The sequence below is a fragment of the Oncorhynchus kisutch genome, linkage group LG2, assembly GCF_002021735.2.
Source record: "Oncorhynchus kisutch isolate 150728-3 linkage group LG2, Okis_V2, whole genome shotgun sequence".
Classification (NCBI taxonomy): Eukaryota; Metazoa; Chordata; class Actinopteri; order Salmoniformes; family Salmonidae; genus Oncorhynchus; species Oncorhynchus kisutch.
The window spans coordinates 25,061,862-25,088,929 of NC_034175.2; the positions used below are offsets into that span (position 1 = coordinate 25,061,862).

Consider the following 27,068-nt stretch of genomic DNA (forward strand, 5'->3'; position numbering starts at 1 on the left):
GGGGCGCTGCGATCACTCACACCCACCGGCGCTTCTTCATAGGCGGAGTGGTAGTGTGTAGAGAAGGAAGTACTGCGGCAGCCAACAGAGCCGCGGAGGGAGATCAAATCCTAAAAAGCCAGAGCAGTGCGGCTTCTTAGTTTCACCGGTCTTTTACTGCAACTATCAGAGCGCAAGAGAAGGACCCGCATCCTCGCGTGATGCTCTGCTTGAGACCGCAACATTTCATTTGAAAGACGTTTAGGTGGAGGGGGAAAATACTGTAACCTTTTGGAGGTTAGAGACACAATCTGTTTATTTAATCAATTAACCAATTTATTTTATAGAAATTTGCTTGACTGACGTCTTTGTCGCTTTCTTTCGTTTTTACCTGAATAACTGAATACAAATCTTTCTTACGTTTTTAAAAGGCAATACCATTTTGATATAATTCCACCTGAGGGGCTGACACCTCTCAAGCTTTGCATCACCTGAGGAGAGAAGCCTGACTGCGCCAACATGGGGGTAAGCCCGGCGTCTACCAACTTTACAACTGCCTTATTGATGCATGAAAGTTATCAAATGCCTTGAAAACTGTTTAAAACCCCAGATGCTGACGGGGAAGGGCACCATACTGCAGTGTCATGTTTTTTCTCCTCTGGAAATATTTGAGTGACATTGACTCCAATGCGGATTTTTTTTAGGCTATATAGTCTACGGTCTCTTTGACTGCGACAAATTGATGTGACAAGTAGGCTAGAGCAGGCACAAAACAGCTCTCTGTAATGTCTACTGCAGTTGTAAGGTTTCAAATTGACAATGAATTGGTCAGAATCTACTGATGGAATAATTGAATGTCATTTACTGTAATTTGCTGCTGTTTCCTTTGTTTCTCATACACTATGGAACGAACAAGTTAGTGATAAAAAAAATGATTGAATGGTCTCATTCATGCATTAATATAGGCGATGGGCTATATTAGGCATATCGTGACACTTTGTCTATAACCTTGCCATGGTAATCGGTTTATTCTGACAGCCGGCTCTCGTGAGAGAGAGAGAGAGAGAGAGAGAGCGAGAGAGCGAGCGAGAGAGAGAGACCACTGCGTATAGGCTTCACTTGGCATGTCACTGAGGGATTTCAATGAGACACAATGTTCTGTTATTCACCTGCCATTATTATTAGCCTGTATTTGATGATTTTAGAATGTGTGGCTGTGTATTCGAATGGGCGCATGATTACAGTATCCCCTCCCCCTATAGCCCATGTAAATTATCCTCGCATCATCGCGACCCAATTGTCTACTTCTTTAAATCTGCGATAGTGCAGGTAACTACTTCTACGCAACATTTGACGATAGACAGCTAGTGTAACATAGGAAACCCTATCCTAGTCTACCCGGCTACTGTGGACATTGCGTATGTCGGTATGGTATGCGATGCCTGAGCGCACTGAAGCCTCGGTGGCCCATGCGTCATAATGCGGTTACCGGGAATAAGCGCTTCACCAACTTTTTTCCCCTTTAATTTGTGACAACAGGGACGCGATAATCGTTGACAGTGAATACACACGATATATTTAAAAAATTTCCCGTGAATGCTGGGTGATGATACATTTGGGACTGGATTTGTAAGTGAATAGAATGCACACAAATTTCTGACTCCCTCACTGCGTCAAATGGGGGATGCGGCCCGGCGCTGGATGATATTTTGGAAAATATCACGTCTCAATAAAAGTATCGATTGAAATAACACCATAATAACATCAATATTTTCACTGTTTTGTAAAGCCAATAATAATTTGACTATGAATAGTTCTGTAGGAACATTTCGAGGTGATGCTGCGACTGTCGTTGTGGACTGTTGCGCAATTTCTGCCTCATCATTTATCTTGCGTATATGAGAGTTTAAGATTTAATCCCCGACTCGGTTCTGGGTGTTGACTTAATTTGATGACATGATGCCACACCATCCCAGTGGCTGATGAAGCTGGATCGCCCACGGTTACCGAACATGATTGAAGAGACACCGACAGAGCAGGCACGAATGATATCAGCTATCTCCATCTATGACCTGGGTGGGCCTTGGAGGCATTTCTCCCGGTCGAAGTATGCTGTGGAGCGGCGAGAAATGAAGCAGTCGTTGGTGATAGGCTATTCATGAGGATGCGAGAATCATCCGTAGCAACAGGCACTGCGTCAAATGGGATGGAGTGCAAAAAGTGCTTACGCACGAACCACTTCCGTGGTAAAGTTAGATCAGCCCCTGTAGCCTATGTGTAAATGAGACAGGGGGTGGGGGTCCTCATCTGGCGCGCAAAATATAATATGTGTGTGACCTCTGATAATAATGACATTTTCAAATAATTGGAAGGCATATGTTCTTTACCTTAATCCATCTCACCCCTATGATTATTTGACAACATACAAGACATTCTGCGAAGTCGATCTGGCGCTTGACGCGCTGTGCCGTGGCACTGCCAACTGCCTGCCCCCAAGGCCGCAGGCTGCCGCGTCAAAATGGGGGCGGTGCCTTTTGAGTGGAAATTCCCTTTAAAAAGCTGTGATTGGCGGACTCGGGGAGTCACGCAGAAAGGGATGTTTTAGCAAGGGATGTAAGGGAGCAAGCAAACACTGAGGCGAAGTGTCAGCGGTACTGAAGACAGGCAGACAGACAGACAGCCTTTTTCATTTGACACACCAATTGTGAGCAATTGAGGTTGCTGATGTGGCGAATGTGTGTATAGTTGCTCTGGTACAGTCAGTGATGGGGTAACCTAATGATGCTGAGAGAGAGGGGGGGGGGGAGTGAGCGAGAAAGAGAAATGGGAGAGGAGAGCAAGTGAAGATTGGTGCACACATTTCACCTTCAGACACATGAGCCATAGCGAAAAGGAGGGGGAGGACAGAGGGAGGGTTGGGTGCAGGGCGAAGGAGGGAGGGGGATGAGATGAGTTGTGACTGATCTGCAAGTGTAGAGAGAGAGAGAGGGAGGGCTGTATCCTGTTGTGGGATAATGACCTGAGCTCACATTGCCATGGCTCCTGTTTCCCCTGCTTGCCTCTGCTCTTGGGGATTGGTTACCACAGAGACAGGAGGCAGATGGGATGACAGGACAGGGGGGAGGTATAGGTATTCGTCCCTATGGGATACAGAGAGGTGGTGGGGGATATCAGGGAGAGCTCACTGGACAGGGACTGAGGAGCATGAGGGAGCACTCCTTGATATCCCCCATCATCTCTCTCATTGAAAGGGAGAAAGGGAAGTGATATACAGTATAAAGGACGGGCATATTGGTGTAGGTGTTGTGGAGATAAATAATTGCAGTGGCAGAGAGCTGTACGCTTGGCGATCTCCTTAACTAGCCAGGTGTACAAGGACGGGTATAGGAAAGGGTAAGGGTGTAGGTATTTAGGTAAGGCTTGCTTGGTCATGATGGGACAAGGTACACTCTTAGACAAAATGGTCCCAATAGGGTTATTCGACTGTCCCCATAGGAGAACCCTTTTTGTTTCCAAATAGAACCATTTTTGGTTTCAGGTAGAACTGTTTTGAGTTCCATGTTGAACCCTTTGTGGAAAGGGTACTACATGGAACCCAAAAGGATTCTACCTGGAATCAAAAAGGGTTCTTCAAAGGATTCTCCTATGGGGACAGCCAAAGAACCCCTTTAGTTTCTAGATTGCACCTTTTTTTTAAGAGTGTAGATGTAGCTGTGGCCCAACCCAGTGTTTGGTGCAGAGTAGCTAGCTCACTCCCCTCCTCACTGCATCTGCAGTCATTCGTGTCCTACTGCTGAGTCTGGAGGGTTTGCGCAGTGCACTGTATGTCGACCGAGCCGTCCTGGTCATCCTACTAATAGTCAATGATCAATATACTAGTGGGATATTCATGAGGGTTCTGTCCTTAAAGAGTCATTTGGAAGGACATGGTTTGAATGTTAGTCTTCTAGCATAGCTAGAAGGACCTACTTTAAGGGTATGGTGATACGGTAGTAGGGTATTGTGTAAGTATTTGGGGACTTTTGGGGGACTTATTTGGGGACTTACCCGTCAAAGCAGACTGAGTTCCTTACTAAGGTCATGAGTTAATCAAATAACATAAACATTTGATCGATTGTAATGCAAGATAGGGCAGCCTGGTTAGTTAGCATTGCTGCAATGTTCGGGAAATGTTAAGTGGGGGTTTGCAGAGTGAGAGACAGAGGGGAGTTGGGTTCCCTGCCAACACAGTCATTACTAATTCAGTGTCCTCCCAAGCTTATTTGTGTGTGTGTGTGTGTGTGTGTTTGTGTGTGTGTGTGTGTGTGTGTGTGTGTGTATGTTTTCTTCCCCCTTTCATTATCAACTACATCAATTGAATTTGTCTCATTTGAAAATATACAGAAATGCTTAAATGTATTTATTTATCTCAATTCTGCCCAAATGACATTTCCTTTCACAGACCGTGTCACAGGCAACACAGTACTTCAGAGGTCAGAAGACAAGACAGTACACAGAGCAGGAGCTGCTATGTGTTCTCTGTCACCTAAATCATCTGCATTAAACACAGAATATCCTCAGGAAACCCCTCATAGGAGAAAGAGAGAATCTACAGTTGTCCCTACAAGGGCCACTAAACACTCAAGATTTACGATACCAATCTAGACAATGCTATTCTCACTGAGGAGCACACACACACACACACACACACACACACACACACACACACACACACACACACACACACACACACACACACACACACACACACACACACACACACACACACACACACACCCCCACACACACACAGACACACAGACACACACTCACACTCACACACACACTCACACTCACACTCACACTCACATCCACGCACATGTACACCAGGGTATCCGTTAGCCGACTTTTGGCCGATAATGCTTTTTAGTCTTTTCATCGATGGAAATACCAGTCGATGTAAATGCATTTGACCAGTCAGGCTTACTGGTCTACAGGTTCATTTGCATAATTTCATGGAATTAAATTGCAGCGCGTATTTTCGTTAGTCGTTTATCTCCAGCGCACAACATACAGATACAGAGCCTATGAGCGAAAAAATCTGTCCGACAGTGCGAGAGCTGCTGTTACAGATTCTCAAACAGCTCATTCGTTGTTTCTGGAGTGAAACGTGTGCTTTTATAACATTTCTAAATGCAATTGCATGTTAAAAACAGTTTTGATGGCCCCGATTAAAAATAACTACTATTTTTATTTCTCAACTGGTAATTGAAGCGCGCTTCCCATTCGCCATTCAAGTGCGCCACTTTTTCCTAAAGAAAACTCTGACAATACACTCACAATGGGTGAATGGTATACACACTGAGAGACAAGGACACATGCAGACTCTAAACTGGAGCACAGCTGCCTGCCAGGATGAACAGATCAGGGGATGGACAGATGGGCATGGGGGAAGGATGAAGGGATGAGGGTAGGGGAGGACAGGTGGGGTAATGCCATAAGATGGGATTTTGTTTTGGTTTTGCTGTTTTCTTTTTAGAAGGGAACACAAATGATTTGTCAGTGAGAGCTAAATTAGGATACAGGACATTTGGTGTGTGTGTGTGTTCACATGCACATAGATACTCAGTGTATAATTTCTGCTATAAGCAGAGGTCATGACCTCAGGGTCTGGCTGGAATTCCATACCTCTGAACATCAAAACAAATTAATTGAATTTAATATAACTTTATTTATATACAGTGGTGTGAAGTAAAAATACTTTGAAGTTCTACTTAAGTTGTTTTTTGAGGTATCTGTACTTTACTCTACTGAACAAAAATATAAACGCAACATGCAACAATTTCAACCATTTTACTGAGTTACAGTTCATATCAGGAAATCAGTCAAGTGAAATAAATAAATTAGGCCCTAATATATGGATTTCACATGACTGGCAGGAGCGCAGCCATGGGTGTGACTAGGAGGGGATACTCCCACCCACTTGGGAGCCAGCCCTCCCCCTAGTGAGCCAGGCCCAGCCAATCAGAATACGTTTTTCCTTACAGAAGGGCTTTTGTATAGACAGATACACTTCAGTATCATCAGCTGTCTAGCTGGTCTGGTCTCAGACGATCCCGCAGGTGAAGAAGCCTGATGTGGAGGTCCTGGGCTGGCGGGGTTACACATTGTCTGCGGTTGTGAGGCCGGTTGGAGGTAATGCCACATTTTTAATGCCAAATTTTCTAAAATGACGTTGGTAGACGCTCTGGTGGACATTCCTGCAGTCAGCATGCCAATTGCACACTCCCTCAAAACTTGAGACATCTGTGGCATTGTGTTGTGTGGCAAAACTGCACATTTTAGAGTGGTCACAAGGTGCACCTGTGTAATGATCATGCCGTTTAATCAGCTTCTTGAAATGCCACTGCTGTCAGGTGGAAGGGATCTTTGCAAATGGGAAATGCTCACTAACAGGGATGTAAACAAATTTGTGCGCAACATTTTTTAGAAATATGTTTTTTTTGTGCGTATGGAACATTTCTGGGATCTTCCATTTCACCTCATGAAACATGGGACCAACACTTTACATGTTGCGTTTATATTTTTGACAACTTTTGCTTTTACTTCACTAGATTCCAACTGGGTACATTTTCCACCACTGTTTATATATTTATTAAATTAAGAAAATCCCCATTTGAGAAGAAGTTGGGCATCCAGAAATTAAATTAACTGTCATTGTGACAAAAAGCAACACCAAGTATTTTACAACCAAGACGTGTCTTGATATGAAACCATTTTTAGATATGCACCTTAGAGGCTGCTGCCCTATATACATAGACTTGGAATCACTGGCCACTAATAACGGAACATTAGTCACTTTAAAAATGTTGAAATAATGTTTACATACTGCTTTACTCATCTCATATGTATATACTGTATTGTATTCTACTGTATTCTAGTCAATGCCACTCCGACATAGCTCAATCTAATTCCATTCTTTTACTTTTAGATTTGTGTGTCGTTGTGAATTGTTAGATTCTACTGCACTGTCGGAGCTAGGAACACAAGCATTTCACTACACCCGCAATAACATCTGCTAAATATGTGCATGTGACCAATAACATTTGATTTGATTTTCCTATAGTTCTTAATGCACCGATTTCCCCCGTTTCATTATCACTCTTTAATATGGAGAAGAACGTCTCAACTGGAAGTTAGCTAGGGAGAATTACTGTACTTGGTGTACAATACAGTGGGCTAATCAAGACAAGAGCAATCAGTCTAGCTAATCCTACTAACATGAGCCTCCAGGCTCAACCACCGATCCAGCCCAGCCCCCCTACCCCTAGGCCATTCCCCCTGTGGCTACCTAGCCCTATACCCCAGGGCTGTTGGAACCAGATGTCCCTATCAAATCAAATTGTATTTGTCACATGCGCCGAATACAACAGATGTAGACCTTACAGTGAAATGCTTACTTACAGGCTCATAACCATCAATGCAGTTTATCCACAACAATGTTGTACACACTCCCATATAGTATATAGTTTACATAAAGGCCTAAAGCAGTGGTGTACCAACTTTTTCAGTGGGGGGTTTCACATTATGTCCCGCCAGAATTTCTGGGGCTCACATTTTTTTCCCCCCAAGAATTTGTTGTGACCCCATCCCATCCCATCCCAAATCTAATAACACAACCTGTACATGCAGATTTTTACATCAACAAATCACATTTAATTCATTGCATTTTCATCTCCTATCAAAACGAAAAGAAACCAATAAATACATTTACTCAGTTTATTCACAGCAGGACTGAATGGACATATAACTGTCACCATCACTACCCTCCGCCCCCACACCTTCCCCATTGGCTAGGATCCCTTCACATCAGCCTATCAACTAGTAGTGTCATGTGGGTCATGGCTGGCCTGATAGGCTTACAAGAGATAATCAAACTATATTGGGAGAAGGATGTTGCACAGCCGTGATACAGCCAGATACTGTCACTTATAAAATGTTGTTATTCACCCTATTCCATACATAGTGCACAATTAAAAGTAGTGCACTACATTAGGAAAAGTATGGGTCTAAAGTATTGCACTACATAGGGAATAGGGTGTCATTTGGGAACCACTCAAGGTAATGAGGTTTATATAACTTCTTTCAGGAAGTGTGTAGTGTGGAGAAATCTATCTACCATCTTAGTCAATTCAAGCTTCACACACAATCAAACTGTTTTCCTGCAATAGTTACTATTTCCCCTTTTGTAGGTTCCCTAAAACGGAAACCCAAACAAAGCAACTTCTTCCCACCTCTTGTGAAACCCCTCACCTCTCATGCATACCAGGAGAGGCTGGGATGCCACGCCTCATGCCCAAGCAGGTCCATCACCGTTAGGGGGCATGCCCAAGCCTGTGTGCCCTAGACAGACAGACTGACAGACTGGCATGCTCCTGATGGAGGGTACTGGCTACTGTGGTTCACTGCAGTGTGGAAATGTTCAACATATGAAACATGCCCCGTGTTCACTTCACTTCAGAACGAATGAGTCTGATTAATAACTGAGAAAACATTACATATAGGACATTGTCTGTTTTAATATCTCCTCCTAGTCTCCTATTCTTCCCTTCTCTGTTCCTATTACTATCTGCCCCCCCCCCCCCCCACTCTCTCGCTCTCTCTGTCTGCCGCAGTGCGTGTTCTCGCTGCACAGACAGACTGTAGCCACCTCGACAATGACTCACCTCTGCCTAGCTGTTGGCAGGCTTATAGCTTGCGCATATAAGAAGGTATCTCGTTTTTTAAAATAAAGATACACACACACACACACACACACACACAGACGTGTTGGCTATTTCCTCGAATGTCCAGTTACCGAGGCATCAATTATAACTGCGCGATCAGATCAGGGGGATCCTACAGTACTAGGCCACCGCCCACCACTAAGCCTCGGTCACCATGCCAACCTCCATGGTAATGTGACCTCCTAACCAGGCGCTTAGCTCCGGGAAAAACGGGACAAAACCAGAACAGAACATTAGAACCAGACAAACCACAGCAGCATGACATCGATAGAATGTGACGAACTCTTGCCCGTTTCTTTTCAAACATAGTGTACACACACCCAATGATGTTCTACTATCCTCTGGTAGATTAGCACGCTAGTAGCCTTAGTAATCTGCTCCAAAGTGAATGTGCCTGTCTTCCTTGTTCCGGGCAGTCTGTCTTCTACTTGAAAAGATTAGAATGTGTGGAGGAGATGCAGGTAATATATACTGTAGCATCTGTCTGGTTGTTAAGTCACCGACACCAGTTCCTCCAGTCTGTGTCTGTCAGTAGGTCCGCCTGTCTTTCTCTGTCCGTCTGTGTGAGAGCTAGTGGTTGTAATTTCAGCCAGCAGTCTCTGTTTCTTCTCTGAAACAACATAATTGAATTACATTTCGCCCAACAGCAAATGGTAGAAACAGACCGGCAGACAGACCTACAGATAGACAGATAGATGACATGTTGTATTGAACAATGAGGAACAAAACAACGCTCTCTAAATGTTGTTGCTTGTAACCTAGGCGATAGTCGTGACCTCGTAACCACAATGAAGAAATCTTGCCACACAGCTTGAGGGTTGTGGGTGAAAGGAGAAGCTTGGGTTGTTCCTTGTGTGTCATGAAAGATTAAGTGGCATTAGCCCACACACACATGCCTGCACGCATGTTAACACCCCCACCACACACACACGGTAAAGGGCCAACATCCACTTTCTGGGTCGCAGGTTGTAAGGTCGCGACCCTGCAGGTGGGGTTGTTTGTTTTACAGTGTTATAGAACAATCTGTTAGAGTGGGATCCCAGTCACGCTGTCACTCACTGATATACACAGCCTGAGTCAACAGACAAAGAATAGTGGTCAATATCTAATTAGTGGTGTGAGAGAAGAGCTCTTCTCTCCCTCTCTCTCACCTCCCACTGCTGTCTCTCTCTCTCTCTCTCTCTCTCTCTCTCTCTCTCTCTCTCTCTCTCACCTCCCACTGCTGTCTCTCTTTCCATCTGCCCCATCACCGTCTTTCTCTTTTTTTCATTCATCTCTCTCTGTCCAGCCCTCTCTTGTAATGCCTGTTTCACCTGTCTCCGCTCATCCAGTGTTTGTATTAGCATTAAATTGTGTGTGCGTGTGTGTGTGTGTGTGTGTGTGTGTGTGTGTGTGTGTGTGTGTGTGTGTGTGTGTGTGTGTGTGTGTGTGTGTGTGTGTGTGTGTGTGTGTGTGTGTGTGTGTGTGTGTGTGAGTGGGTGCGTGATGAGCAGGTGTGCTGTCAGACCTAACAATGTACTCTAAGTGCATTTCAATGGCCCACTCTGTGTTAGCCATTGAAAAACTTGCCTAGCTAGAAACTCCACACCTTGTGTGCCTAACCCAGACCTGTTAGCTTATCTATAATATCTACCCTACACTGTTTGGCTAAAGATGCTTATCTCGAAGCCAACTAGAGTATTTAATGTGCATGTTATATTGAAGTACACACACACACACACACACAGAGGCAGGCCAATCTCAAAGGGCATGAGTAGCAGTAGTCTTCTATCAGTCTCTCCTTTGTTCTGCATTCGGCTCTCTAGGCCTGTCTGGTCTTGTTGCAGCGAGAGCTCACTCATATTCTAGGTTGTCGACATCCACATGCGCACATGTGTGTGGGAAGGTTGATTTTGTGCACTTTGTAGTCAACTTGTGTGTTGTTTGTGGGGAGTTGTGTTCGGGTCGACTGTTTGAACCAATCTCTTCAGGGTTAGTTTGTGTTCAAGGGAGGCTCACTCTAGTGTGTTCCAGTATTACTACTGTAAATCAGGGGCAGAGTGGAGACCTGCAGTGTTCACTATAAATCCTCCTCAAACCTTTCTGACCACAATGAACCACTAAGACTGGTCTCTTTTACACGTGGAAGATTCTAGGCATCTGAAATTTCTCAACTGAACTCGCGTTAAGCACTGGGACTTTCAGTGGCAGGTTTACTCACCCATTCATGGCATTGTACTTCGTCAGTCAAGTGTGTTTATCAGGGCGTGGGAGATTAGGTCATGTGTGTTTAGCTCGGTATAGGCTATTTATTTGGTTTGCGATGGACCAGGGCAAAAATAAAAACTTGACTTGAATGTGTCATTGCCCTTTATTATTCAGAATAAATGAACAGGTAGGTGTCAACCATACCCAAAGAAGGCCAGTGTAGGTGCAGGCTTTTGTTCCAACCAAGCAGTAACACAGTTGAAACCCAGTCAAACCCAGGCAGTAGACCAAGCTTGTTAGAGCATGTCATCTTGACAATAGCCACCAGTGGGCTCCCCTGTGTTTCCTTGAATGCGACACCGTACAGTCACTTGATGATGATGCTAGAACAAATAAAAGTGACCATATAGTCAGAATGGATGAGAAAGATTGAGCTACGTGTTCATAATTAAGGGTGATGGGTGTGGTAAGAGACAGACAGATTGCCTTTTGGATGTATTTTGGACTCTGTGGTCCTTTAACCCTTCTGGTCCTTCATTACATCACTGATTGTATTGATCCTGCAGCAAGGTCAGTTTCCTTGATGAGTTGGCTGTGTCAATGAGCGGCTTTTCCACTAGAACCCTCCTGGGAGCCATTTTGTCTCTCTCTCACTCTCTCTCTCTCTCTCTCTCTCTCTCTCATTCTGTCAACTGAGGGACTCTGGTCAGCGGCTTCTGTATTGATTTGAGCATCCGTTAGTGTAAATCGTAACTTGAGCTAATGCAACACTTTGTGCTCCCTAGAAGAGAGACATCTGTCTGTGTGTGTGTGTGTACGTGCATGTGTGTGTGTCTGCCAAACTGTTTCATATTCAACACATCACAGTCACATTGATGTATCCAATCTAATTGAATAGATATTAATCTAATCTAGGGGTTCCCGAGTGGCGCATCGGTCTAAGGCACCGCATCTCAGTGCTAGAGGTGTCACTCTGGTTCGATTCCAGACTGTATCACAACCGGCTGTGATTGGGAGTCCCGTAGGGCGGCTCACAATTGACCCAGCGTCGTCCGGATTTGGCCGGTGTAGGCCGTCATTGTAAATAAGAATTTGTTCTTAACTGACTTGCCTAGTTAAATAAGGGTTCAATTTAAAAATATATATCTAATCATTAGAGAGGTTTTGAAGACTGAGAGAATGCACTGCATCTGCACTGTGTTTCTCTTTCAGGGCTTCTGTGCCCCACCACCAGCTAGTGTGTGTGTGCGTGTGCATTTGCGGAGAACATACAATAGTCGCTGTTGACATAAATGACAAATGAAGCAGGTGGCCAGTGGATACAAACTGTGATAGCGGGTCCCCGAGATGAGACAGACACTGCAGTAAAGCCAGACGGTCGTTTGATCCTTCTGTCTGTGATCTCTGTGAAGATCAAATGGGTATCAGAGAAAATAATGAAGTCCCTCTCCCCATCTGTTGTGTCTGGTGCTTTAACCATGTTTCTATTTAAATAATAGTGAAAGTATCCCCCCCCCCTAATCCCTTCCCCCCTCTCTTACTGTCCCCCCCACCGCCCAGTATGGGCGGTCGGACAGTTACCGCGTTGCTACCTCGCAGGATAAAGATGGCAAATCTTCTCCCAGTAAGAAGAACAAGAAGGGGAAGGACATGGATGAACTCAAGAAAGAAGTACCGATTGTAAGTGACTGGCACACAGTGGCACACACACACTGCCCTACTCAAGGGGCACACTGGGCACCCCCATAACTATTATTGAAATACTAACATATGCCTCTCCGTAAGTTAGAGTATGAATATTGATCGAATACTTTCAGGGTACCCCCCAAGAGTCAATGTGTAACTAGAACACACACTCTCTAAATAGTTTGGAGAAAGACCTTAAAGTGAATGATAGTAATTAAGTCAAAATCCTCCTAGTTTGTTTTAAATTCATTGTTATGATATTTATGGCATATTCTCAATGTTTCTCTGTTTCTCTCTCCCACACAAATACACATACACATACATATGCACTCTCTCTCTCTCTCTCTCTGTCTCTCTCTCTCTCTCTCTCTCTTCCTTCTCTCTCTGTCTCTCTCTTCCTTCTCTCTCTGTCTCTCTCTTCCTTCTCTCTCTCTCTTCCTTCTCTCTCTCTCTTCCTTCTCTCTCTCTCTCTCTCTCTCTCTCTCTCTCTCTCTCTCTCTCTCTCTCTCTCTCTCTCTCTATCTCTCTCTTTATCTGTCTCTGTCTCTCTCTCTTTCCCTCCCTCCCTCTCTACCTTTCAGACGGAACACAAGATGTCCATAGAGGAGTGCTGCAGGAAGTTCAACACCGACATTGTCCAGGTGACTCCTCCTACTGTACTGTCCCATAGAGGTCTGTCTATGTTGTACCATGGCGATACGAGATGTCCTGCCGAGTCCTGCTGTGTCACTGACAGAGCCGCTACTAGGCCACTAGGTGGTGGTGTTTTACTATTTTACATTCACTCATGCCACACGGTCGGTGTGTTTGAGGGGATCCGTTTGAGCAACGTTTTAATGCCTTCTAAGACTTCGCAAGACCCCTTATAAAGTCTCAATTATAATGTTTTAATTATCCTTACTACGTTACAGCCTTTTTGAGTCGGTTGAAAATGTTCTACGTAAAGACAACACATTTTAAGCCTCATTATAATATTGTAAAGACTCATATATGCTTATAAGTAGTCATAAAGCATTATACCTGCAGGCTTAAAGTTTTACCCATATAATTACATATTAGATTTAATAGGATTTTTATGGTGCTACCCCTAATTTCAACACACTCAGTTCTAGGTTTAACCCACCCCACTCTCTCCCCACCCAGGGTCTGACCAACGCCAAGGCGGCTGAGTTTCTGATCAGGGATGGTCCCAATTGCCTCACCCCTCCCCCGACCACCCCCGAGTGGATCAAGTTCTGTCGCCAGCTATTCGGTGGATTCTCCATCCTGCTGTGGACCGGCGCCATCCTTTGTTTCCTGGCCTACGCCATCCAGGCCGCCACGGAGGACGAGCCGGCAGGAGACAACGTTAGTCACCCACAAGCACACCCTCACGCACACACATGCACCCAAACACGAAATGTAAACACAGCCACAGAATAAGGGACCGTTAGAGCCACACACAGCCGAATCACACATACCTAAGTTGACCAAACCTCACACACACTGCCAGCAGCGCCAGTCCCCAACCTTAATTCTAACATACACCCACATGGCTAATGTACTTGGTCATTGACACTTTTTTTCTGTTTTTGCATGATCATCTAGTCTAGTGACTATTACCGTGTTGGTCTGTGTTCAGTTTGAAGCTAAATACTCCTGCTATGCATTGACCTGCAATGTACACAGTGTAACAGTGGGATTTCCTGTCTCTCTCTCTCTCTCTCTCCTCAGTTGTACCTGGGTATCGTGCTCTCTGTAGTCGTCGTGGTCACCGGTTGTTTCTCCTACTTCCAGGAGGCCAAGAGCTCCAAAATCATGGAGTCCTTCAAGAACATGGTGCCCCAGGTAAACACATGACATGCCAAGAGTGTGCAAAGCTGTCATCAAGGCAAAGGGTGGCTACTTTGAAGAATATAAAATATAAAATATATTTGGATTTGTTTAACACTTTTTCGGTTCGTAAATGATTCCATATATGTTATTTTATAGTGTTGATGTCTTCACTATTATTCTACAATGTTGAAAATAGTAAAAATAAAGAAAAACCCATGAATGAGTAGGTGTGTCCAAACTTTTGACTGGTACTGTACTGTCACACACACTGAACACATACACACACTTTTCAAAGCTTTCTTTGAAATCCACACGCTCAACAAAACAAACAGTATCTTGTCTGAGGTGTGTGTGTGCGTGTGTGTGCGTGTGTGTGCGTGTGTGTGTGTGTGTGTATGGGCTATCTAACCCTCCCTCTGTTTTCTCCCTGTAGCAAGCCTTGGTGATCCGTGAAGGCGAGAAGATGACGATCAACGCTGAGGAGGTGGTGGCAGGAGACCTGGTGGAGGTGAAGGGAGGAGACAGGATCCCCGCCGACCTCAGAGTCGTCTCTGCTCATGGCTGCAAGGTACCAATCACACACACGCACACACAGTTCAGATAACACACACTCACACAAGTACACATTTTACTTAACATTTTTTGTCCTTCTGGGTTTTGTCCTTCTCCTATAGGTGGATAACTCCTCCCTGACTGGCGAATCAGAACCCCAGAGCAGGTCACCTGACTGTACCCATGACAACCCCCTGGAGACCCGCAATGTCGCTTTCTTCTCTACCAACTGCGTTGAAGGTAACCATAGAAACTGCTAACTCACAGACAAGCAGACAGACACATCAGCTGTTCTGTCCCTGACAATTCTCCTATCCTCTTTTCTCTATTCCTGCGTGTCAGACTCGACCTACCAAATTCAGTCAGCAGGGTCCTACTGCAGTATTGGATGCTGCACCCCAGCAGCACTAAGGCTTGCTAGGCTTTTGACTGGTTCAACTAAGCTGATTCAAACGTAATATTATACCATAGAGCTGCTGTTGACGCAGAAGTTACCCACATAAGCATACAAGAGTTCCCACTTTTACTTCTCTTCTCTCATTTCAACCTCTTTTTTTTCCCTCAATGAATATATGCCCTCTATTTCCCCCTCTCTCTCTCTCTCTCTCTCTCTCTCTCTCTCTCTCTCTCTCTCTCTCTCTCTCTCTCTCTCTCTCTCTCCTCTCTCCTCTCTCCTCTCTTCTCTCTTCTCTCTCTCTCTCTCTCTCCTCTCTCCTCTCTCCTCTCTTCTCTCTTCTCTCTCTCTCTCTCTCTCTCTCTCTCTCTCCCTCTCAGGTACGGCACGTGGCATCGTGGTGTGTACCGGCGACCGTACCGTTATGGGCCGTATCGCCACTCTCACCTCCGGGCTGGAGTCGGGCAAGACCCCCATCGCCAAGGAGATTGAGCACTTCATCCACCTGATCACAGGCGTGGCCGTGTTCCTAGGCATCACCTTCTTCATCCTGGCCGTCTGCCTGGGCTACACCTGGCTGGAGGCCGTCATCTTCCTCATCGGCATCATTGTGGCCAATGTCCCCGAGGGCTTGCTGGCTACTGTCACTGTGAGTGGCCCTGGCTGTTTCTCTGTGAATCACACATTTTGTTACATTACAGCCTTATTCTAAAATGGATGAAATGTTTTTCAATCTACACACACAAAGCAAAAACTGTTTTTTAGAATTTTTAGAAATGTCACAATTTGCATACTGTAAATGAGATTCATTCTAGATCAACTAGACTGTAGATCTAGACCAACTAGACCAACTAGACAGCTAACTACACAATTAACATAGACATACTACACATTGATTAAGACAAGATCCAGACCAATTATAACTTCTACCAGGCATATATTATAGATCTCTAGACCAACTAGACAGCTGAAGCAAGCACACACATTTTCTCCAGAATAGGTAACCGTTCTAGTTTGTTGGTACTAGTACCCTCCTTCGTTCTGGCTCCTGGATAACCCCTGTCTTTCCCCTGTCTCTGTGCTGTAGGTGTGTCTGACTCTGACTGCCAAGCGTATGGCGAAGAAGAACTGCCTGGTCAAGAATCTGGAAGCTGTGGAGACCCTAGGCTCCACCTCCACCATCTGCTCCGACAAGACAGGCACCCTGACCCAGAACAGGATGACCGTGGCCCACATGTGGTTCGACAACCAGATCCACGAGGCTGACACCACAGAGGACCAGTCTGGTAAGAGGAGATCAGGAGGGTTAGGGTTGGAGTTGATGTTAGATATAATGGTAGAGTTTGGGCTCAGACACACCAATAGCGTTTTCTGGCCGAGAGCACTTCTGACCGAGAGCACAAATTACACCTCTGAATGTAATTTGCGAACCAAGTGCGCAGCGATTTTACATGTAGAACTGCATGAAAAAATGTTGGCGCACTGAAATATTGGCTGGCGAATGCTAGATCCACATTCAGTGTGATGTGCGCTAGCCTTTAGAGTTTGGGTTGGAGTTAATGTAAGAGTTAGAGTTAGAATTAGTGTTAGAGTTAATGTTAGAGTTAGAGTTAGTGTTAGAGTTAGAGTTAATGTTAGAATTAATGTTAGAGTTAGTGTTAGAGTTAGTGTTAGAGTTAGAGTTAATGTTAGAATTAATGTTAGAGTTAGTGTTAGAGTTAGTGTTAGAGTTAGAGTTAATGTTAGAATTAATGTTAGAGTTAGTGTTAGAGTTAGTGTTAGAGTTAGAGTTAATGTTAGAATTAATGTTAGAGTTAGTGTTAGAGTTAGTGTTAGTGTTAGAGTTAGGGTTAGAGTTAGTGTTAGAGTTAGAGTTAATGTTAGAGTTAGTGTTAGAGTTAGAATTAATGTTAGCGTTAGTGTTAGAGTTAGTGTTAGAGTTAGAGTTAGTGTTAGAGTTAGAATTAATGTTAGAGTTAATGTTAGAATTAATGTTAGAGTTAGTGTTAGAGTTAGTGTTAGAGTTAGTGTTAGAGTTAGTGTTAGAGTTAGAATTAATGTTAGCGTTAGTGTTAGAGTTAGTGTTAGAGTTAGAGTTAGTGTTAGAGTTAGAATTAATGTTAGAGTTAATGTTAGCGTTAGTGTTAGAGTTAGAATTAGAGTTAATGTTAGAGTTAATGTTAGAGTTAGTGTTAGAGTTAATGTTAGAGTTAGTGTTAGAGTATCATGTTGGAATTAATATTAGAGTTAGAGTTAGAGTTAATGTTAGAGTCAGTGTTAAGAGTTAGTGTTAGAGTTAATGTTAGAGTTAGTGTTAGAGTTAATGTTAGAGTTAGTGTTAGAGTTAGAGTTAGTGTTAGAGTTAGAGTTAATGTTAGAGTCAGTGTTAAGTGTTAGTGTTAGAGTTAGTGTTAGTGTTAGAGTTAGTGTTAGAGTTAGAGTTAGAGTTAGTGTTAGAGTTAGAGTTAGTGTTAGTGTTAGAGTTAGAGTTAGTGTTAGAGTTAGAGTTAGTGTTAGTGTTAGAGTTAGAGTTAGTGTTAGAGTTAGAGTTAGAGTTAGAGTTAATGTTAGAGTTAATGTTATAGTTAATGTTAGAGTTAGTGTTAGAGTTAGTGTTAGAGTTAGAGTTAATGTTAGAGTCAGTGTTAAGTGTTAGTGTTAGAGTTAGTGTTAGTGTTAGAGTTAGTGTTAGAGTTAGAGTTAGTGTTAGAGTTAGAGTTAGTGTTAGTGTTAGAGTTAGAGTTAGTGTTAGAGTTAGAGTTAGTGTTAGTGTTAGAGTTAGAGTTAGTGTTAGAGTTAGAGTTAGAGTTAGAGTTAATGTTAGAGTTAATGTTATAGTTAATGTTAGAGTTAGTGTTAGAGTTCATGTTAGAGTTAATGTTAGAGTTAGTGTTAGAGTTAATGTTAGAGTCAGTGTTAAGAGTTAGTGTTAGAGTTAGTGTTAGAGTTAATGTTAGAGTTAGAGTTAATGTTAGAGTTAATGTTAGAGTTTGTGTTAGAGTTAATGTTAGAGTTAGTGTTAGAGTTAGAGTTAGTGTTAGAGTTAGAGTTAATGTTAGAGTCAGTGTTAAGTGTTAGTGTTAGAGTTAGTGTTAGTGTTAGAGTTAGTGTTAGAGTTAGAGTTAGTGTTAGAGTTAGAGTTAGTGTTAGTGTTAGAGTTAGAGTTAGTGTTAGAGTTAGAGTTAGTGTTAGTGTTAGAGTTAGAGTTAGTGTTAGAGTTAGGGTTAGAGTTAGAGTTAATGTTAGAGTTAATGTTATAGTTAATGTTAGAGTTAGTGTTAGAGTTAGTGTTAGAGTTAGAGTTAGTGTTAGTGTTAGAGTTAGTGTTAGTGTTAGAGTTAGTGTTAAAGTTAGTGTTAGAGTTAATGTTAGAGTTAGTGTTAGAGTTAGTGTTAGTGTTAGAGTTAGGGTTAGAGTTAGTGTTAGAGTTAGAATTAGAGTTAGTGTTAGTGTTAGTGTTAGAATTGGTGTTAGAATTAGTGTTAGAGCTGGAGTTTGGGTTGGATGTTGGTGTTAGAGTTCAAGTTTGGGTACAGTCACGTTTAGAGACAGGTTTAAGTTTAGGAATCCCTCTTGAGTTGAAGTAGTTCTATAACCTACAGACAAGTACAGTTTAATTACAGGTTAGGAATAGATATTGTTTTATCATCTCTAATCGGCCACCTCTCGCTCTAGGTGCCTCCTTTGACAAGACCTCAGCCTCATGGGCTGCCCTGGCTCGCGTCGCAGCTCTCTGCAACCGTGCCGTGTTCAAAGCCGGCCAGGACCAACTGCCCATCCTGAAGAGGGACACCGCTGGTGATGCATCCGAGTCTGCCCTTCTCAAGTGTATCGAGCTGTCCTGTGGCTCTGTCAAACAAATAAGAGAGAAGAACAAGAAGGTGGCCGAGATCCCGTTCAACTCCACCAACAAGTACCAGGTACGTAACACACATATGTGTACATACACACACACACAAACACAACACTCAAATGGATTGGTTTCTAACACTGTGACCATGTCCGATCTCACTTCTCCCCTTTCTTCCCCCCTATTTCTCTCGCTCTCTCCCGTCCATCCTCAACCAACCCCACAGCTGTCAGTTCACGAGACAGAGGATCCCAATGACAACCGCTACCTGCTAGTGATGAAGGGAGCCCCAGAGAGGATCCTGGACCGCTGCACCACCATCATCATCCAGGGCAAGGAGCAGCCCATGGACGAGGAGATGAAGGAATCCTTCCAGAACGCCTACATGGAGCTTGGAGGACTGGGAGAGAGAGTACTCGGTGAGAGAGAGGGTGGGAGAGAGAGTACTCGGTGAGAGAGAGGGCGGGAGAGAGAGTACTCGGTGAGACAGGGAGAGTGAAAGGAGGGGGGGGGGGTTGAGAGAGAAATGTGGAGGGAAGGTTGAGAAGAAGGAAGAGAGAGAAATGGACCTTGCAGAACGCATAAGAGGAGTGGGGCGGGTTGTTAGAGGGAGGGGAGGGGGGGCAGAGAGAAAGAGTCTGGAGGAGGAGGAAAGGATGGAAGGTCAGGATGTTGGTTCTAGGAGAATGGGTCAAATGTACCTTATCCAATGATGAATAAAAAAAATGAGAGCTGAAGGATTGACTGATTTAGTAGAGGATGAGTAGAACAAGTAAATCAAGCTAACCCCTCCTGTTACTCCCCAGGTTTCTGCCACCTGCTAATGCCAGAGGACCAGTACCCCAAGGGCTTTGCCTTCGACTGTGATGACGTTAACTTCACCACAGAGAGCCTGTGCTTCGTGGGCCTCATGTCCATGATTGACCCTCCCCGTGCCGCTGTGCCCGACGCTGTGGGCAAATGTCGTTCGGCTGGCATCAAAGTCATCATGGTGACAGGTGATCATCCAATCACTGCCAAGGCCATCGCTAAGGGCGTGGGCATCATCTCCGAGGGCAACGAGACAGTGGAGGACATCGCCTCTCGCCTCAATATCCCCGTCAGCCAGGTCAACCCAAGGTGAGAAACATAAGACACACACACCCACCAGCACAATACATAATTTCACAATGACGGTGAGACCACACGGGATCCCGTTCTGCTAATTCATTGTGCTCATTAATGTTCCCTCTCTTGTCACTTTCGCCCTGTCTACGTGGATCCAAGCTAACTATTCTGATGTGTGTGTGTGTCTCCAGGGATGCCAAGGCTTGTGTGATCCATGGTACAGACCTGAAGGAATTGTCTCAGGATCAAATGGATGACATCCTCAGAAACCACACTGAGATTGTCTTTGCCAGGACCTCCCCACAGCAGAAACTCATCATCGTAGAGGGCTGCCAGCGACTGGTGAGACACACACACACACACACACACACACACACATAGACACACACACACACACACACCACCTGAATCCATCACCCGATCAACAAAAGTGAACTTGCTTTCCACGACTACACTAATATAAGTCTGGGAACAAGATTGGGGTTCATTCCGTTTTCAGTTCGGGGAGATTGTTGAGATTTTATTCATGCATTTGAAAATGAATTGATTGAATTGAACAGGGAATTGACCCCATCACTTCCCCCTAGTTTTGGTACAGTAGTGACTTTCTATAGGCCATGCTCAAAAGCACTACTAAAGTGCGCTATGAAGGGAATAGGGTGCCATTTAGAACACAGGCTAACTCTTCTGTCCCTCTCAGGGTGCCATCGTGGCTGTGACAGGTGACGGTGTGAACGACTCTCCTGCCCTGAAGAAGGCTGACATCGGCGTTGCCATGGGAATCTCCGGCTCTGACGTATCCAAGCAGGCCGCTGACATGATCCTGCTGGACGACAACTTTGCCTCCATCGTCACCGGAGTAGAAGAGGGTGAGAAATAGGGAGAGAGAGGAGAATAGATGGAAAGAGTAGAAGGGCGTGTGAGAGGGAGAAGTGGAAGAAAGGTAAAAGAGGGCAGAAAAGGAGAAGATGGGACGGACTGGTAATATGAGCCTGTATGTTTTAAGCGTCGCAGAGTAGGTGCTGATCTCCAATCAGTTTGGACTTTTTAGTGAATAAGATCACATGGACAAGAGGGGCCTGATCCAATATCAGCCCTCCTACTCTGAGACACTTTATGAATAAGGGCAGACCCTGATCCAACCTTGAGTGACCTTTGCTCAATTCTACTGATGTTAGAGGTCAGAGTTCAGTGTGTGACCTCTGTGTGTGTCTTCCTGTCTCCCTGCAGGTCGTCTGATCTTTGATAACCTGAAGAAGTCCATTGCATATACCCTGACCAGTAACATCCCTGAGATCACACCCTTCCTCCTCTTCATCATCGTCAACATCCCCCTACCCCTGGGTACCATCACCATCCTCTGTATCGACCTGGGAACTGACATGGTAAGGCACACACACACACATAACACACACACGCCGGACCAACACACACACACAAACACACACAAAATACGAAATTGTGCATTGTTGAAAATAATGTCACATGTAAACTTGATATGCCCTATCTCACAATGGAACAATCAATCAAATATACATCAATGTGATATTTGTTTCTCATACAAACTCACATCTGTGACCTGTGACACGCCCCCCCCCCCCCCCCCCCCCCCCCCCCAGGTGCCCGCCATCTCCCTGGCCTATGAGGCAGCCGAGAGTGACATCATGAAGCGTCAGCCCAGGAACCCCACCAGGGACAAGCTTGTGAACGAGAGGCTCATCAGCATCGCCTACGGACAAATCGGTGGGTCCCCATTAGCTCCTCTACCTGGTTGGGGCCATAAAGACAGTGCATATGTAACTGGACATGTAATCATAGCCCACAGCCAGATCAATGATCAATACTTCCCCATGAAGTCCTTGAGCATTAGTCGTGAGATTAGTCTTCTACCACCCTGTTGTAGAATCTGACAGACTGAGTGCATCGATGCTTATAGATCATACATCTATGGCTAGTGGATTATAGTTCACAAGTCTATATGACAAGTCAATGGCTTCTCCTTGTGGGATCCGGTAACATCATTTCCAGAGGGATCATGTGTTAACGCTTTGTGTCTATGTCTGTGTGTGAAGGTATGATCCAGGCTCTGGGAGGCTTCTTCTCCTACTTTGTGATCTTGGCTGAGAATGGATTCCTACCCTCAATTCTTGTGGGTATCAGGCTCAACTGGGACGACCGCGCTTGCAACGACCTGGAAGACAGCTATGGCCAGCAATGGGTAGGTACACGCTACAATTCTGAGCCAAAATAAATATTCTAAATATAGCCATACAGTATATTACAAGTACATATGCAAATTCATTGTTTACACTATTTCACCATAGTTGATCAGATTCTATAAATAAATATTCCCTGACCAAGATTGCTGTCCTTTTAGTCACACTGCCAGGATGCCAATGTCCATTCTATTGTTCTATTTCATTCTATGATTCAAATACTGTGTCTCACTCCCTTTCTCCTCTCTGTGTGTGTGTAGACATATGAACAGAGGAAGATCGTGGAGTTCACGTGTCACACAGCCTTCTTCGTCAGTATCGTGGTGGTACAGTGGGCTGATGTCATTGTCTGCAAGACCAGGCGGAACTCTGTCTTCCAGCAGGGAATGAAGTGAGTCTGTCTGCCTGTCTGCCTGTATGTTTCTGTCTCTCTTTTCTTGTGTCTGTCTGCCTGTCTGTTTCTGTCTCTATTTTCCTGTCTGTCTGTCTGTCTGCCTGTCTGCCTGTCTGCCTGCCTGTCTGTTTCTGTATCTGTTTGCCTGTCAGCCTGTCTCTGCCTGTCAGCCTGTCTTGTTTCTGTGTCTCTTTTCCTGTCTGTCTGTCTTGTCTGTCTTGTCTGTCTGTCTGTCTGTCTGTCTGTCTGTCTGTCTGTCTGTCTGTCTGTCTGTCTGTCTGTCTGTCTGTCTGTCTGTCTGTCTGTCTGTCTGTCTGTCTGTCTGTCTGTCTGTCTGTCTGTCTGTCTGTCTGTCTGTCTGTCTGTCTGTCTGTCTGTCTGTCTGTCTGTCTGTCTGTCTGTCTGTCTGTCTGTTTCTACATTTGTTAATATACAGTATGCTTGGTCTCTATGTATATTAGTCTCTCTCACCCTCTTATATTTATTTTCATTCTCATGTCTCTCCTCTGCACTACTCTCCTCATAGGAACAAGATCCTGATCTTTGGCCTGTTTGAGGAGACAGCTCTGGCTGCCTTCCTATCCTACACCCCAGGCATGGACGTGGCACTCAGGATGTTCCCTCTAAAGTGAGTGGAGTAAACCCAGGAATACACCTACACAAACAGATAGACATAGACATACATCTACACAAACAGACATACATCTACACAAACAGATAGTCATAGACATACATCTACACAAACAGACATACACCTACACAAACAGATAGACATAGACATACATCTACACAAACAGACATACATCTACACAAACAGATAGTCATAGACATACATCTACACAAACAGACATACACCTACACAAACAGATAGACATAGACATACATCTACACAAACAGACATACATCTACACAAACAGATAGTCATAGACATACATCTACACAAACAGATAGACATAGACATACATCTACACAAACAGACATACACCTACACAAACAGATAGACATAGACATACATCTACACAAACAGATAGACATAGACATACATCTACACAAACAGACATACATCTACACAAACAGATAGTCATAGACATACATCTACACAAACAGATAGACATAGACATACATCTACACAAACAGACATACACCTACACAAACAGATAGACATAGACATACATCTACACAAACAGATAGACATAGACATACATCTACACAAACAGACATACATCTACACAAACAGATAGTCATAGACATACATCTACACAAACAGACATACACCTACACAAACAGATAGACATAGACATACATCTACACAAACAGATAGACAGAGACATGCATCTACACAAACAGATAGACAGACATATATCTACACAAACAGACATACATCTACACAAACAGATAGACATAGACATACATCTACACAAACAAACATACATCTACACAAACAAACATACATCTACACAAACAGACATACATCTACACAAACAGACATACATCTACACAAACAGATAGACATAGACATACACATACACAAACAGATAGACATAGACATACATCTACACAAACAGATAGACATAGACATACATCTACACAAACAGATAGACAGACATATATCTACACAAACAGATAGACATAGACATACATCTACACAAACAGATAGACATAGACATACATCTACACAAACAGATAGACAGACATACATCTACACAAACAGATAGACATAGACATACATCTACACAAACAGATAGACATAGACATACATCTACACAAACAGATAGACATAGACATACATCTACACAAACAGATAGACATAGACATACATCTACACAAACAGATAGACAGACATACATCTACACAAACAGATAGACATAGACATACATCTACACAAACACATAGACAGACATACATCTACACAAACAGATAGACATAGACATACATCTACACAAACAGATAGACATAGACATACATCTACACAAACAGATAGACAGACATACATCTACACAAACAGATAGACATAGACATACATCTACACAAACAGATAGACATAGACATACATCTACACAAACAGATAGACATAGACATACATCTACACAAACAGATAGACATAGACATACATCTACACAAACAGATAGACATAGACATACATCTACACAAACAGATAGACATAGACATACATCTACACAAACAGATAGACATAGACATGCACCTACACAAACAAAACAGATAGACATACAAATACACAAACCAAACAGATAGACATAGACATACAAACATACTGTACATACTATTGACCTATCTGCCATGCTGTGTGTTTATTAACCTCTGTCCCCCCCCCCCTCTCTCCAGGCCCAGCTGGTGGTTCTGTGCGGTCCCCTACAGTGTCCTCATCTTTGTGTATGATGAGATCCGAAAACTGCTCATCCGTAGGAACCCAGGAGGTAAATCGCTGTCTCTTTCTCAATGTATAACATTTAGGCCCGAATCCTGACATGAGATTTGCATTTATAACTTCACACACAAATCTTTAATTGACACTAAAACAAGAAAACTCTCTAAAGCCTCTCTTTTCTCTTCCCCTACCCTCTCCTCCTACAGGTTGGGTGGAAAGGGAGACATACTATTGAGTGATGGATACCGTCTTTACTCATACCCCTACATTTTCCATTTGTTTCTCCCCCCTTTCATTCCATCCCTGGCAAGACACGTCTTCAGATGCCCCACCCCGTAAAAGACAACAACCGCTTCGAAGCAATTTTCATCACAACTGCCCCAAAGATTAAAAACAGCAAAGCACCTTTACGACTTCCTACATCAACCCCCCCATCTCCATCTCCTATGATACTCTTTGCATGTGTTCTCTCACTGCTGTGTACATAAACCAATATATCTACCAAACGGCAGCTGCATATTGTGTATGTAGATTTGAACGAGCTATGATCTAAAGGGAGTTTCTACGCTCGGGCAAAAACAAAAGGGCCATACCACTCCTTCCTCCCTTCCCCTTCTTTCCCCCCTCTATCTCTACACCTCTGTTCCTCCCTCTCTTCCTTCTCCTGCGACCCTTTGCTCGTCCTCCGGTCACACACAGATCTACGGATCACAAGCGAGATCCCACAGCTGACACCCATCGAGCCGTCCCCTCTCGCCCTCTCCTGTCTGCAGGAGGAAGAGCGGATGTCTTTCTCACTCCGACCGTTTCCTTTTTCTTCAACAGTGTTGTTGTTGTTGTTTTTATAATATGGGGTGGGGGTTCATTGGTTTTACTTGTTTTTTTATTTATATAATGGGAGGGGGGGGTGTGTGAGAGCTGCTTTCCCTCATTTAGGCATAACAAAGCACACCCCGCCATGGCGTCCCCAGTCCCCCTTCCCTTTCTGTCTCTCACACCCTCCTCTCCCCTCTACTCCCTGTTTGTCTGTATGTGTGCACTGTGTGAACCATTGTCCTTGTTAAATACTACAGTACACCCCCAGTTGGAAAATACAACTCAATCTTTCTGTGTGTTCTAGGAAAACTATATAATTCTATACCGATTTAAAGAAATAAAAATATGTTGAAAATAAAACATCTCAAGATACACATTCAGTGAAAAAGAACATCGGCGACATTGTTGAGCGTGCTATGGGAAAAGAGGAAAGATCACTCTGTTTCCTTTTTTGTATGGTTTCCAATCTTTTTTTTTCGCCAGGTTTTCAGAAAGCCGATGCAAAAATGTAACAACAACACAAAAAAAAGCGACAAGGTTGTGTTTTATTATTAAAACATGTGAGACAGAAACTATGGCGTCCATATTCCTACTACCACTTCCATGTTCCTGGAGTCCGGTCCAATCTAGGAGACCCAGTCCAGGTATTAAGTTCTGTGTGAATGTCTGTATTGGAGACCCGCAGAGGAACAGCCATTTCAGGCTGGGTCTTACTCAGAGGGCTGTATAGGGGGTTGAGACTACAGAAGACAAAAAAAACAGTCGTAGAACATGTGTGTGAAAGAAAACGAAACCAACACCAATAAAACATCTAGACCATTTAATACAACCTAGCAATGTCTGTGTGTCTTTATCTCTCCCTGCCTTCGACTCGCTACACTGACTTTCAGATTTCTTTCTCCCTCTTCTCTCATGTCAGTC

At 43.9% G+C, this 27,068-nt stretch overlaps 1 protein-coding gene across 2 annotated transcripts; it reads left to right on the forward strand.

Annotated features, from left to right (window-relative positions):
• Nucleotides 1-26,980, forward strand: LOC109864422 (sodium/potassium-transporting ATPase subunit alpha-3). Of its 2 annotated transcripts, none has more exons than XM_031791646.1 (22): nt 1-276; nt 411-504; nt 12,531-12,611; nt 13,199-13,258; nt 13,761-13,964; nt 14,331-14,444; nt 14,866-15,000; nt 15,107-15,224; nt 15,759-16,027; nt 16,466-16,664; nt 19,054-19,298; nt 19,455-19,647; nt 20,035-20,347; nt 20,527-20,677; nt 21,036-21,204; nt 21,566-21,720; nt 21,955-22,078; nt 22,408-22,553; nt 22,812-22,942; nt 23,472-23,573; nt 25,289-25,380; nt 25,538-26,980. In XM_031791646.1, the coding sequence occupies exons 2-22, from the start codon at nt 499-501 to the stop codon at nt 25,564-25,566; spliced, it is 3,036 nt and encodes a 1,011-aa protein (XP_031647506.1). In that variant the 5' UTR covers nt 1-276; nt 411-498; the 3' UTR covers nt 25,567-26,980. The 2 variants fall into 2 exon arrangements, with proteins under 2 accessions (XP_031647506.1, XP_031647498.1); XM_031791638.1 differs by having other exon boundaries at nt 15-276; nt 12,492-12,611.
• Nucleotides 26,981-27,068: the final 88 nt, after the last annotated feature.